This window comes from Martes martes (assembly GCF_963455335.1).
Source record: "Martes martes genome assembly, chromosome: 11".
Lineage (NCBI taxonomy): Eukaryota > Metazoa > Chordata > Mammalia > Carnivora > Mustelidae > Martes > Martes martes.
Genome location: NC_137899.1, coordinates 46,587,958 through 46,601,742, shown reverse-complemented (window position 1 = coordinate 46,601,742; position 13,785 = coordinate 46,587,958). Strand labels below are relative to the sequence as shown.

The 13,785-nt window shown below is 38.8% G+C and overlaps 1 protein-coding gene across 1 annotated transcript in view; it reads left to right on the top strand.

The window, feature by feature from the left end:
* Positions 1 to 13,785, top strand: part of THSD7A (thrombospondin type 1 domain containing 7A) — a 434,994-nt gene that overhangs the window by 361,555 nt on the left and 59,654 nt on the right. Inside the window, exons 10-11 of the mRNA XM_080817988.1 lie at positions 2,495 to 2,627; positions 3,905 to 4,008. Of these exons, the coding sequence (XP_080674114.1) occupies positions 2,495 to 2,627; positions 3,905 to 4,008 (237 nt within the window). The remainder of the gene's footprint in view (positions 1 to 2,494; positions 2,628 to 3,904; positions 4,009 to 13,785) is intronic.

Genomic DNA, 13,785 nt, shown 5'->3' with positions numbered 1-13,785 from the left:
GTCTGTTGTCTACCTGCATTGTAGACAACATGGTTGGTGAGTTACTCGCTCTGAGAACCTTGACCATGCTGGAAACAAAGACCCACTCCTCCATGTTCTTTCTTTCTTTCCCTGTTAAACAAACAACCACCTTCTTCCTTCCCCCAATGCTAACCAAATGATAAGAATGAATATGCAGTTTGTATACTCTTTTAAAAAGATGAAAGACCATAATGTTAAAAAAAAAAAAAAAAGAAAGAAAGAAAGAAAAAGAGTAGAAAGTGTAAAAGAAGGACGGAGTCAGGTAGTACATGAAGTTGGGGCAAGGGGACAGGAAGAGAAAAATCGCACTGTGAAGTCAAAGTTAAGGTAAGCTCCTGCAATTCAGAAGGAGATTAGCCCTGAGATTCTGGTGAACAAAGCAAAAAATGGAAGCCTGGAAGAGTCTTAACAGATTGTCAAGGGAAACAAAATTTTCCTAGCTCTAAATTATTAGAGGAATTTATCACCTGGGCCTTAAAAATAGGGACCATTGGAACAACATAATGGATGGAGGCAGCATTAGCAATTTTATTAGAAGTCCCGTTGGTGTTTCTTAGATCTTTCCTAGATAGATGATATTTAATATGTAAAAGTTGCAACTGGAATTCAAACTGCTATTGTTACAATTTTTTTAAAAAAAGTCTTTGACAGTATTTTCAAATTCTTTAATTTTATGCTACTCACTTCCTCCAGCCCCTCACCCCCTACTTTCTTACCTGTCGTATTCTAATTATTCACTGAAATAGTTAATATAATCACTAGTAGTAGAGGTTTTCACCACGATGGGAATAATCCTAAAAACTTACATGTGAACCCTGGAATCTTAAATTGGGATAAAATACACAAGGTCATCTATTCCAGTAGATCTCAAACCTGGCTCTTCATTCACAGTTCTCTGGCAAGCTTTGTAAAAATCTGATTCCCAAATCCAGCTCCCAGAGATTCTGACTTAGTAGTTCTGGGTAGAGGGTGAGAAATCTGTATTAACTTTTATTTTCAGGCTTTGAAAGAAATTCTCCTACACAGTCAGACATTTAGGAATCCTTAATCTGCTTCTTTCTCCCTGCTCTTACGGAAATCTTCAGTCCGCATGGCTGGGAGTCACTTGCCCAGACCATTTTGAGGGATATCCTGACTTCATGAGGGACGATGTCCCTTATTAGAAAGTTGTGATTGTCAAATCACGTTTTTCTACTAACACAATAACTTTTTTTTAATAGACATTTATTTTCTTTTTCTTTTTTAAATTTTACTTATTTGACAGAGAGCACAAGTAGACAGAGAGGCAGACAGAGGCAGACAGACAGAGAGAGAGAGGGAAGCAGGCTCCCCGCTGAGCAGAGAGCCCGATGTGGGACTCGATCCCAGGACCCTGAGATCATGACCTGAGCCGAAGGCAGCGGCTTAACCCACTGAGCCACCCAGGCGCCCCTAACACAATAATTTTAAGAAAGTCTCATTTAATTGTTTATTAAACATCCATTGTTAGGGACAGCTAAACTTTCTAAATTTCTCTGTTCTTTTATCTGCATATCAAATATTTAATGATCTTGCAAAAATGTAAATGCATCATGCGAACTCTATTAAAATAATTCTCTAGGGAATTCTAATGTAAGTAAAATCGTGCCATGTAATTGTGCCTTTGTCCTTAAAGGGTATATATTTCAAATTAGAATATCTTTTATTAAAGTTGGCAAGTCTTCTACATTGTCTCTTTCAAATACGAAAATATTTGGACATCTTTAGATGAGTAATACTGTTAAGTTGGTATCTTCATTGAAGGTAAATCTTAATTATTTCCATTGGGTTTTTTTTTTCAACATGATTTGGAGTTATTTACTTACAGTAATTGCTACTCTGAATGTTTCTGTAAAAATTCTGCCTCTAGGAAACCACTTTCATTTCACTACTTACAGCCCTGATGTTTAGAATGTGACCTGAATTGAAGATCTTAGGCTGTTTAACATGAATAATAAATAACTAGAATAATTTATGAGGTGTGCATTTCAAATTAAGTGAATAACAAAGAAATAAAATTTCACATTAAAACATTGAATATAGTCTCCTAAGAAAGATTCATTAGAACTGTATAAGTCCCATGTGGTAAACAGGACTATGTGAAATGGCATAAAAATAAGCGTAAGGTAGAGGAAAATAAATTAATTAGATCTGTCATATTTCTCAAGGGGAAAGAAATATACAAAAGAGCAATTACTTTGTATCTGTACATTAGCAAGGCTAGTTGACTATGGAACTGTTTTCTCTGTTTTTCACATTTTTTTAATATAAATTGGTTGGGTTCTCAATATAAGGGTCTGGAGAATTTGGAAAATGATGAGACTAGATGAGGCCTCTCGTTCAAGGATGTCAAAGCACATGTAGCTGGAAGCAAGGTAATTTCTTCACAAGGGCTGGCATTTGGACATTGTTTTGTCAGTGCAGGGACAGCAGTTAAAAAGCTGCCTCATTCCAGGGGACTCCGGAGTCAGAAAGCAGTCTCGGCACCGGATCATCATTCAGCTGCCAGCCAACGGAGGCAGGGACTGCACGGACCCGCTCTATGAAGAGAAAGTCTGTGAGGCGCCTCCAGTGTGCCAAAGCTACAGGTAACGGGGTTAAAGAAAAACCATTGTAAGCCATGCACTGAGCAAATACTCCAAGACCATTTTCTTTCCCACGATGAGAAAAGAAAGCCAAGGACGGTCCCGCAGGCTCGGTGGAAATTTGCATGGGTTGTGGCTGTGTGTGCCATCGCTTGCCTCTTTAGGGGAGCTGCCTCTACCGGAATTATCTCCAGGGAGGCAAATACTTGTGTAAATTTCCAAACTGTGTCACTAGCTCCAGGGATTGGGGGAAGTGTCTTATGATGATCTAAACTATAAGAAATTTAGAGAGGTGATTAATAATTATGAAACACCTAAGCGATTCTCTTCCTGGTAGAAGAGTAGCCTAAACATTCCTCCCCTGGCTCCAAAGAGCACCTGTTCCTCATAAATGCTGGCATTCCGGTTCACAAAATGACATCTTTACTTCAGTGTTGCTAGTAAGTTGTCTGTGCTATTCATTTGTGGCCACCTCAAGGAAAATTCAGGTTATTCAAGCTGTATAACATCATCTTGATGATTATTAGGGAAATTTTTCCTCGTAACTATTAAAAGAAAGCACCTACTTAAAACTTGATGCAGTACATAATTGCAGTCTGATGACAGATGATGTATTATGGCATTAATTGATAGAATGTGTGATCACAAAATAAGATGAATCTGATGAATACGATGGCATATTTGCCATCTTATTTTCTCTGTATTTAATTCTGACATGACAAACAGTTTAAATGCATGTTTCCTCTGAACAGTGACTGACAACTGTCAACCCCAGACTTACTTATTTGGGAGATTTGTTTTTGTAAAATGTATTTTAATTGCAGTTTCTGAGTTACCCCTGTGATGCTACCCAAAAGATACTGTACATACAAAAGGTTCATGACTTGAATACAGTTTTATAACTCAAATGTAAAATAAACATACCTTATTTAAATGGAATGCATCACTTGTAGTACTATCTGCATAGTAGATGTGATTAAAAAATGTGACAAGTATCAACTATACTTCAATTTTTTAAAAAAAGGCTAAACACATCTATAGAGTTCATTTCTATAGAAGCTCACAATGATGATCTCTTGTCTCCACGGCCATAGAAACTGCCTGTATATTTAATGCTGCTTTTCACAATGTCTTCATAGAGATCTAAATTACATTTAGATAGGACTGAGCGTTGGGAAATAAATTCCCACTTGCCGTGTTCAAAGTCGTGTTTCCATCTCTCTATGGTTTGCCTGGCATTTTTGCTTCCTCTCCGTGAGGCTTCCATTCTTTCCTTGCAGGTGGAAGACTCACAAATGGCGCAGGTGCCAGCTGGTCCCCTGGAGTGTGCGACAGGACAGCCCCGGAGCGCAGGAGGGCTGCGGGCCCGGACGCCAGGCAAGAGGTGGGAAGCTCCGTTCCACACTTGATTCATTTTCCATTCCTCCGTCGTCACTCACTTAACCACTAGCTTGAGGTGTCTGTCGCTCTGAAGCCATGCTTGGTGACCAGAGCAGCAGACGTCCGTCCACTTCTGCCCAGTCCACCTGACACGGCTACGTGGAAACATCCTTTTAAACTGTGTCCTTCATTCTTTGACTGGAGCCTGTAACTCCGCTGGTTGAATTTTTCCTCCATTCGTATTTAGAAGGTAATCAGAGCAAACTCTCAAGGAGGCTATGACTGTACTGTACCCTGCAGCTTGTTTGGGATTTTTTGGTTAGTTTTTGTATCATGGCATTCCAGAGCAGTTAGCTTGTCACCCTAACACTCAATGAGATCCATACGTCCTTGCCCGTAGGAACTCTATATGTGCATGCGTACAGCGTACTGTGGTTGGTTAACTTCCCAGAAATGCTCAGCAACGACATTCCTAATGTTGCCATGGCTATGCCCATTCCTGATCATATTCAGTACTGATTTTTAAATGGCAGATTTATTTACTCAAATTTACTGCCATATGTGGACTGCAATCTGTCTGCACTACTAGATAACACGGAATCTTGCAGAAATGAGTGACGGAAATGTTTCCAACATTTACTGGGTAGTGTGGTTATTTACTAGGTATTGTGGATGATACATTCCATGCTTTGGAACATGTTGTTTATACTTGTAGCAACTTCAGCCTTTAGAGAACATTATTGTTTTTACTTACATTGAATTTGAGCATGTAGTTCCTTAAAATGTAGCTATGTATTTAATTTAATTCATAAAAACCCGTTTTTCCCCCTCATTTGTAGTTATGTATGTGGTAATGATGCAAAATTCTGAACACAGAGAATTCCAGTTTTTGTTGATTTTGATCCTTGACAGTGAAAAGGTTGCTTTTCTAGCTTGATAAAAATAGCTTCTTTTTGGTAAACATCTTCTGTTTTTATCATCATCCTTTTAGAAATCTTTATTTAAAACCTAAAATTTAGTTTATAAAGAATATTAACAACCTAGCGATGTTTAGAATTTTATTTCATATACTTAATTTTCCTTATTTGTCCTCCACCATCAGCTATGGCGAGAACATAATTATCTCCTGTTACTGTTAGAGAGACTTAGGTATTTAGAACTGAAAGTCATTCTCCCCATTGCAAACCATTCATCAGGAAATTGAGTGCTGGGGCACCTGGGTGGTTCAGTGGGTTAAGCCTCTGCCTTTGGCTCAGGTCATGATCCCAGGGTCCTGGGATCGAGCCCCGCATCGGGCTCTCTGCTGAGCAGAAAGCCTGCTTCCCTTCCTCTCTCTCTGCCTGCCTCTCTGTCTACTTGTGATCTCTGTCTGTCAAATGAGTAAATAAAAACTTAAAAAAAAAAAAAAAGAAAGAAAGAAATTGAGTGCTAAAAGAGCTTCTTGTTCACCTTCCTCATTCCTCCTGAGTCAAGCATACGGTTGCATACAACTCTAGCCCTACACAGAGTTTATAACGAAACAGGCTTGAGTTTGGGAATCAGGAAACATGAGTTTTAGTCTAGTTTTTTCACTAACACAGGGTGAGGCTTGCTCATCCCTCCTCCTTCCGGGGTCTCAGTTAATTTAAATGAAGAAAAGAAAAGAGGGTTGGACCAAATGATCTTGCAGGATTTTTCCAATTTTCGTATTCTACAATCTATGCGCAGATAATGCCCAGGGATCAAAGGGTGAAATGAAGTTTAGGTAAAACAGATGAAAGCCGTATTTTTATAAAATAGCATGGGAGGAAACCTGAGATATGGTAACAGCAGCACAAGTGTGAAAAGAGCTTCAGTTCCAAATTATTCCTTAACCACTGTGCAACTGTGGTTCATTCATTTCCTCCCTCGGAGGCTGAGAACCTAATGATCCCCACAGTGCTTTGTACATATTAAGTCTTTATTCAGCGTTAATTCCCTCCCCCTTCCCGTTAGTTCATGGCCCCAGGGAATGCACACAGAGGTCATAGTAGGCATAAAAGCAACAATATTAACACGGGTGTTTTGGTTTTCAACACATACTCTGCATAAAAACGGTTCTTTCTGTGATTACTGGCAACCATCTCATTTCCAAATCTGAAAACCTCTGTTCATCCCTCCTCCTGGGTGTCTGCTTCATAGTATCTAATACTGTGACCCACTCCCAGCACGAAAAGGGGAGCTTCCCCCTGCTTCCTCAAGGCTACTTTCTCCTGCCTTTCTCACTGTTCCCTTTGTAGTTTCCTGTGACTGGTGCCTCTTCCTCTGCCTGTACTTAAATAACGTTTTCTCATCTTGGCGTATTTAACTCTACCTTGTCAGTCTCCTCTTCTCTCAGAATATCTGGGAAGAGAAAGTTGCATTTTAACCAATAATTTCTGCATAAATACAACCAGAAGAACCCCTTCACCTTCCATATGAAGACAGCCTTTTTCTTTGTTGCCTTGGGTGATTAAAGATGCTTTTTCTTAGAGCCTGTATTCCTACAGAAACATGAAATAAGGAGAATTAAGAGGATAGAAAGATCTTTTGCTAGTGGCAAAAAGACAGAATTTTCTTCCTTTGATGGTCCTGGCTGTTTTCAGAACTCTGTGTGATTGACCTGTCAGATTCTTGCTGTTTTCATCTTTGTTCTTATCTGATCAGAGACTAAAATGCCAACTTGTGCTGGTTTTTTTGGGGGGAGGGGGGGAGATGATTCAAATTATTATATGGTAAGGATTAGGATCAATCAGCAAAGATTATAGAGAAGCTACCCCCTGTCCTCTCTTATACATCAGACTTTCTCGTTCCAGTCATTCATTCAGCTGTGACTGAATTCGGAAGACTCTGTAGAAGGCACGGATGTCAGCAAAGGATGCGTATGTTCAAGCCAGGGAGCTGACATTCGATTAGGGAAATGAGATCACTGTTAACATCACCCAACGAGTGGGAGTTACAGACTAAAACGGATTCTTTGCAAAAGCAATCATTTGAAGCCAAAGCACTAAAGAAAGACCTAAAGGATGGGCTGGGACTTGACGTGTACCGTAACATTAGAGTAAGTAGGAAAGAGAGAAAATAAGATCAGTTATACAAGGTCAGTATTTGGAGAAAGAAAAACAAAAACATTAGAAGTGTTCACGGGAAATTGGGTAGGTTCAAGCTCCAGAGATGTGAGCTAGAGCCTGAGGTGATTTTGGAGAAGGATATACATGTCAGGATCAGTATTTTCAGCCTTGTTCAATAAGTGGTAGGAGCAAGGACCTGAAGAAAGCACTGTTTTATCTGTCAGCATGTCCAGAGTAAGCCAGGAAGATAAGACGTGTGGGTCGGACGCCAGCTGGCACGGGGCTGTAGCAATCTGAGGCTGAAGTAGCAGGGGCTCAGACTGGAACCGCAGAAGGGGGAATGGGCAAAAGAAGTAGATTTTCAACATGCAGTAGAGGAAAATAATTTGGAGACTTAGTGGCAAACTGTAGAAGCAGAGATGGAAATAAGTGACTCAAAGATGATCATATGGTCCTTTAAGTCCAGCATTTTCTGCTCGAGAGTAGTTGTAATATTGGTGAAAAGCCTTAAGTTTTAAAGAACTAATTTTAGAAATTATATTTTTTTTATATTGTGCAGTAGAGATGATGGCATGGGAGCCAACTGGAAATATCCAGATAGTCACTCTAGAGATGGCTTAGGACAGCAGATAGAAATGTGGGCAGCATTTCCGTAAAAGGATTTGATGAAGCCAAGGGAGAAGCTAAGATCTCTATGATATATTGTACATAGGAGGAGAAATGGTTATTGTATGTTCCCATTAATAGGTTTCTTTTTCCACTAACCTGTTTGCATATGTGTAGTCTTTAAGCATTTTTTTTTTTAACCTAAAGAACTTTAATGGTATTAGCTTTAAATTACTATTCCCTTGCTTGGGTTGGAAATGACACCATATGAACTAAAATATGAGATTGCTAACTTTACCACTCTGTGATTCTAAAGATAAAAATGTTTATCACATGGCTTTTATCAAACTCTGGTTCTAGACCAGCTGTCAGCAAACAGTGGCCTGTGCACCCAATCTCACCCACAGCTTGGGTATTTTTGTTTGTTTTTGTTTTTGTTTTTGCATCTAAAAGTTTATTGGAACACAGGTGCACCCATTTCTTTACCTATGGTCTGTGGCTGCTTCCATGAGAAGGAGGCAAAGTTGAGCAGGTTGTGACAGAAACCATATGACCCCAGAGTCAAAAATATTTACTATCTAGTCCTTTACACAAAAAGTTTGCTGACCCCCAGTCTAAACTCTGAAGCCAGGTAATCAATGATAGAATCACAACTTCTAATAATACTGAGTAGTCATTACTCGGTAGGATCAGAGAACCTCTGAAGTTCATCTGGTCACTTGGGAAGAAGTTTTTCCATTCAGTTCAACATTAAAGTAACTATTTTAGTTATAAGAGCAGTGGATTTTAAACACTGTCACAGCAGTAAAATATACACTGTTAGGATGAAATTGCAGCACTGTTTTTTTGGGGGTGGGTGAGAAGTAAAATTTCACCCTAAAACTTTATTAGTAAAAATTTTTTTTAAAAAAGCATTAAAGATGAAAGCAGATAATACATGGGATGGAAGACAAGCAAGAAGACCCTCATAATTCTGCTGTCCAGCAGCTGATAAATCATACCCAAGAACTGGACAGTAAGAGTTCATTTACTAAGTATGCAGAGAAAAGACAGAATGTGTGTGTCTCATATAGCATGTGCCGCTCAGCAGAACATTTACAAGGTCACCTATTATGATTCAGATTTTCTCAAATGACTCAAAACTTACACAATCAAGGAAAAATAGAACTCTGAATTTCTCTTTTATCAGATTACTAACCAACGGTCCCTAAGTTTCCTCTTTTCAAGTCACCTACACCTACTTTTAGCAAACTGTTAACAATAAAGTGGCCGCTATGGACAGACTTTCATTTTTACTATTAATAGCATCGTTGTTCCAATCGTTAAGTGTTGTCTGTGTTGATACACTGCAAAGGATTTGGGAAGCAGTTATGGTCCCAGAGTCTCTTTAACAAGTGACTGCAACTGCTTCCCATCCCAGCATTGACATTCCCTATAAAGCAAATTGGTGAGAATCAGCCTTACTCAGAATAGGAAGATTCTGTTCCAATCAAGGAAATGGAGTTTTGACCAAGGCTACGTTCTCTATATTTCAGAACTATGTGAAAATGCTCTCAGAACTCTTGCATCAGAACATAAAGAGCTTTAAAAGAAAATTGATATGCTCTGAAACTTTGAACATATTTATTTACGACCCAATCCCATTACATTTTGAAGGAAAAGTAAAATAATGGTGAAGGGAAATTTTGTATCAAGCATTCCCAGAACCACATCATTTTTGCCCAGTCTTCTCTAAATTGAATTAGCTGCTGTGGTACAAAACAGGATAGTTTCCTGAAGTTTATCAAGTGTATCTATACAAACATTAGAAATCCTCTATAAGATAAGTGCTTAAGACTTCATGTTGATAGCTTTATCAGCCTTTCTAGGCTGCTGTAACAAAACTCTACAGACTGGCACAGAGGAATTTATGTCTGACAGTCTGGAGTCTAGACAATCCAAATCCGGATGCTGGCTAATTCCGATTCAGCTAAGATCTCTCTTTCTGACTTGCCCATGATTGTTTTCCTGCTATTTCCTCACATGGCAGAGAGAGGAAGAGAGCAAGCTCTCTGGTTTCTCCTTCTAAGGGCACTAACCTCATCGTGAGGACCCTACCCTCATGACCTCATCTCTGCCCATTACTTCCCGAAAGCTACATCTCCAAATGCTATCACATTGGGGATTCGGACCTCAACATATGAATTTCCAGGGACACAGTTCAATCCATAGCAATAACAAAGGGCCAGTGTCTTGAAAAAAGTTCCTATTCCACTGTACACACTGTAAGTTTGTGGATACTAGCTCTCTCGGAAAGCTGTGAGAATAGGTTAACACCAGTCCCTAAAAGCCATATTAAACTTCCTGAATATCATTCAGCACAATTCATCCTTTCATAAAACAAATATTTGTTGAATATATGCCCCATGTTGCCTCTTGCCTACATGGTGGTGGGTCCAGACTGTTGAGAGACTAACAGTATATAATAAGTAATTTTCACTTATTTCTTATGGTAGGTCATATTCTATGGGTATATGTGATCCAGGTTTTAAGCATATTAAATGATACATTAGTAATATGTATACATAATAACCACTAAAGAATTAAGAAAAGATCAAAAGAGGTAACCACTGATAGGCCATAGTGACAGAGGAAATGACATTTAAATCTAGGATAACAAGAGCAAAAAGGCACAAAATAAAATCCGTACATGTAGAGAACAGAGCAGTGAGCAGTTTGCCTGTAGTTCCTGTGAGTAAGTTGGAGGCAAAGGGCCACGCTCAGGAGGTTTGGAATACTAGAAGGGGGTCCAGGAGAGGAGGAGAGAGAGAAGGAATATTGTTGCAATAGGAAATTAGACGCAAAGAAGAATTTTAGCAAGGCTTTGAATATTGAGGATGGTAATGTCCAAGAAACTTCATACAATGATTTAAAAAATAAAGAAAGGGGAGATACTTTAAAGAGGGATTTGAGCAGATTTGCCAACTTTAAACGTGGAATCTTCTTAAATATCGTAGGGGAATTTTAGAGAGCCTTTGAAAAAGGCATCTGTCTTGTAATATTGTCAATAAAAGAAATGGAAATAACATGAAAGTACTTTCACATTCTGTTTAATTTTTAGGTGAATAGACACTCATATTTGCTTCATACTGTTGGAGTCACTTGTATATAAATTTTTAATAGAACAGTAATTGCTGCTGTCTTTTCTCTCTGCTCACATGTCTACAGTTTGGATGGCATTTGGAAGGCTAACTTATGGCATATGAGTCAGTGACTATGTCATTGAAACCTGGACATAATAGCTACATCTAGACTTTCCATGAGAGCTGTATTCCAAATTAAATACATGGCTCATGATAATGACAGTTTTTGACAATATACGTATTTTTTTCACTATGTCTGCCCTAAGGGGCAATGTCAGTCACTACTACTTAAAATATATATGTATTATTCCAGTGTTTATTCCCTTATGACACATTTATGCCATGAGTATGAGGTAAACGTATCACAGGTTAGATGCTGAGTTTCACAAAATAACTTCAGATTGGCTCTTGTTCAGGTTTCTTGTTGGTCTTCATGCTGTCTCCTGCCAAGTGTACTTCCTGTGAACTCGATGGATCTATGGCTAATGATTCCCAGGGTCAACCCTGCCTATCCTAATCCCCCATTCCCTCTGTATTCTTGCCTGCCAAAGAATGTCTGTTAGAATGTTGACCTGTCACTAAGTTCTGACATCAGTCTCTTTATGTGGAAGCCAGTACGATTCCGATGTATTCTCAAATAGATCGCAAAAAGAGAGAGGGAAAAAAAAAAAAAAAAACAACTTCAATGCCATGCTCATATGACTGAGACCCTCCTGGTCCCAGAAGTACTCACTGTGTGTCATCTGTTTGGTTAAAAAGTTTATAAAAGGAAAGTCTAGGGGGAAAAAGGAAGTTCTAGTTCTCCTTCTACCGAATTAAATCTAAATGATATGTGAAGTATTTAACTCTAACTTATGTAGTTATTTAGTTATTTATTTGTGAGCAAATATGCTTGTGCTTAATTTAAATCTTGTGCTTAAATTAAGTGGCTTCATCTCTACTGGTGCTCTTGGCATCATTCCTTTACTTAAACTCTGGCCCATTTTGTTCTTTTTAAGATAAATTGCATTTTGGAAGCATTATCAAGGTTAGGCCCAGAATATCTGGGTTAACTTCTCTCTGTCATTCACACGAATGTGTTGATTTTCAGAGATTACTCTGCAATGAGAAGGAAAAGAATGAAAGTGGGAAAAGAATGAGGTAGGAAAGAGCTACACTCAGCATAACTCAAAGAGCAAAGGTACTTGCTTTGAAGAAATTTTGCAGAGACATGATTTTTTTTTTAAAGATTTTATTTATTTATTTGACAGACAGAGATCACAAGTAGGCAGAGAAGCAGACAAAGAGAGAGGAGGAAGCAGACTCCCTGCTGAGTAGAGAGCCAGATACAGGGCTCAATCCCAGGACCCTGGGATCATGACCTGAACTGAAGGCAGAGGCTTTAACCCACTGAGCCACCCAGGTGCCCCTTGCAGAGACATGATTTTAAAACCCTTTTTGGATGGTATACCTATTAGTTACCACCCAATATTTTTATACATTTACAATGCCCCTTTTTAGTTACAAAGCTATTTTTTTAAAAAACTTCAGAATGATTTCTAAATATAAATGGTTCGCTCTAATTGCCTGTGAATATGAGCATCCTAGGTGATCGGGAGATTTTGGTCTTGTTTTGTATCTCTGCGAGGGCCCTGTCATGATATTATTATTAGAATGTGCTATTTTTGAAATAGCTCATAAAATAAGCTTGACACTGTGCTGTGTCCAGGTTGGTTTCTCAGTGATGCAGTCAGGTAGCCCTTCTCTGGTCGCTCGTCTGAGCTACTCCACTGGGAGTTGATTATTACTTCCTAGTACATCCTCATCCAAGGATCTTCACATAGATTCACATATATTATCAGCTTCAATGAAACTGGGGAATCATCGGTAACTTTTAGGATCAATAAAAGAAAAGTACATTTCTTTCCATTCTGCCAGAGCTACACTCACAAGTTGTAATTAGAAAGTCATCTGGCAAACTTGTCAGTGAAAATCTCTTCCACACAGAGCAGGCCCGGGATCATTACGTCTGCCTGGTAAACAACTGGGGCCCTCTTGCATTATTTATGGGTTGGGTCTTATTTCTAAGCACAATTAGGTCTCTTGGTAACTAGCTTTCACTCACATTAAGCTTTTTCTTCTTCATTTCTACATGATTCGTTCTCACTTTTGCCATTTTTTTCATTAACATCATAGGAAAAAAATCACTCCTCCAAGCATTCAGTCCGCCGAACACATACCCAGACGCTGTTGCTGTGAGGTAAACCGTGTTAATATTACTCAGCTTAATAAATAATGTCTCAGAGCTCCTTGAACCCTTTGTTTATATACAATCCAGCAGCTTTCACTGCATCGGGGCATTCATCTTCTTCGGTTTCCTGTAATGAACTTCTATGTGCACATTTTAGATCTAGTCATTTATTTCACTGATTATTCAAACGAAATGACATGGTCTTGCATGCTGAAGGGTAATCTGCAGACCGAGAGAACTCCTTCTTCTTTTGTGCATCCTGAATAATAAGGGAGTTTCATTCCTCTTCAAGAAAATGAAGATGAGCAACTGCATTTGGAATTCTATTAGATTTACTTCAGGGCTGCGTCGGTAACGTTCCATTTACATAGTCATATGTGCATAACACAGATACCCGTGTCCTTTTAGCTCAAACCAATGTTATCTATTCCCTTTCATTCCTGGAACCTTGATTATGCTCCTCTTTAAAACATAGCTCAAAATTCAACCTACGTGAAAACATTCTAAAATTGACTTTACTTATTCAACTGATTAATTTTTTTATTTAAATCTATGGGAAGCTTCAAAGAGACACGGAAATAAGAAGACTAATGTAATGAGCACTGGTAGCATGGTCTTCCTTTCCACGGCTTCGACAGTCTTTAGCAGGTTGCCATTCTTGGTCATCTGCCACTCCTCACACTCTTACAAAGATTTTGCTGGAATCTTTTAAAGCAATTCCCCGATAAGATATCTATCGTCCATAAATACTTTAT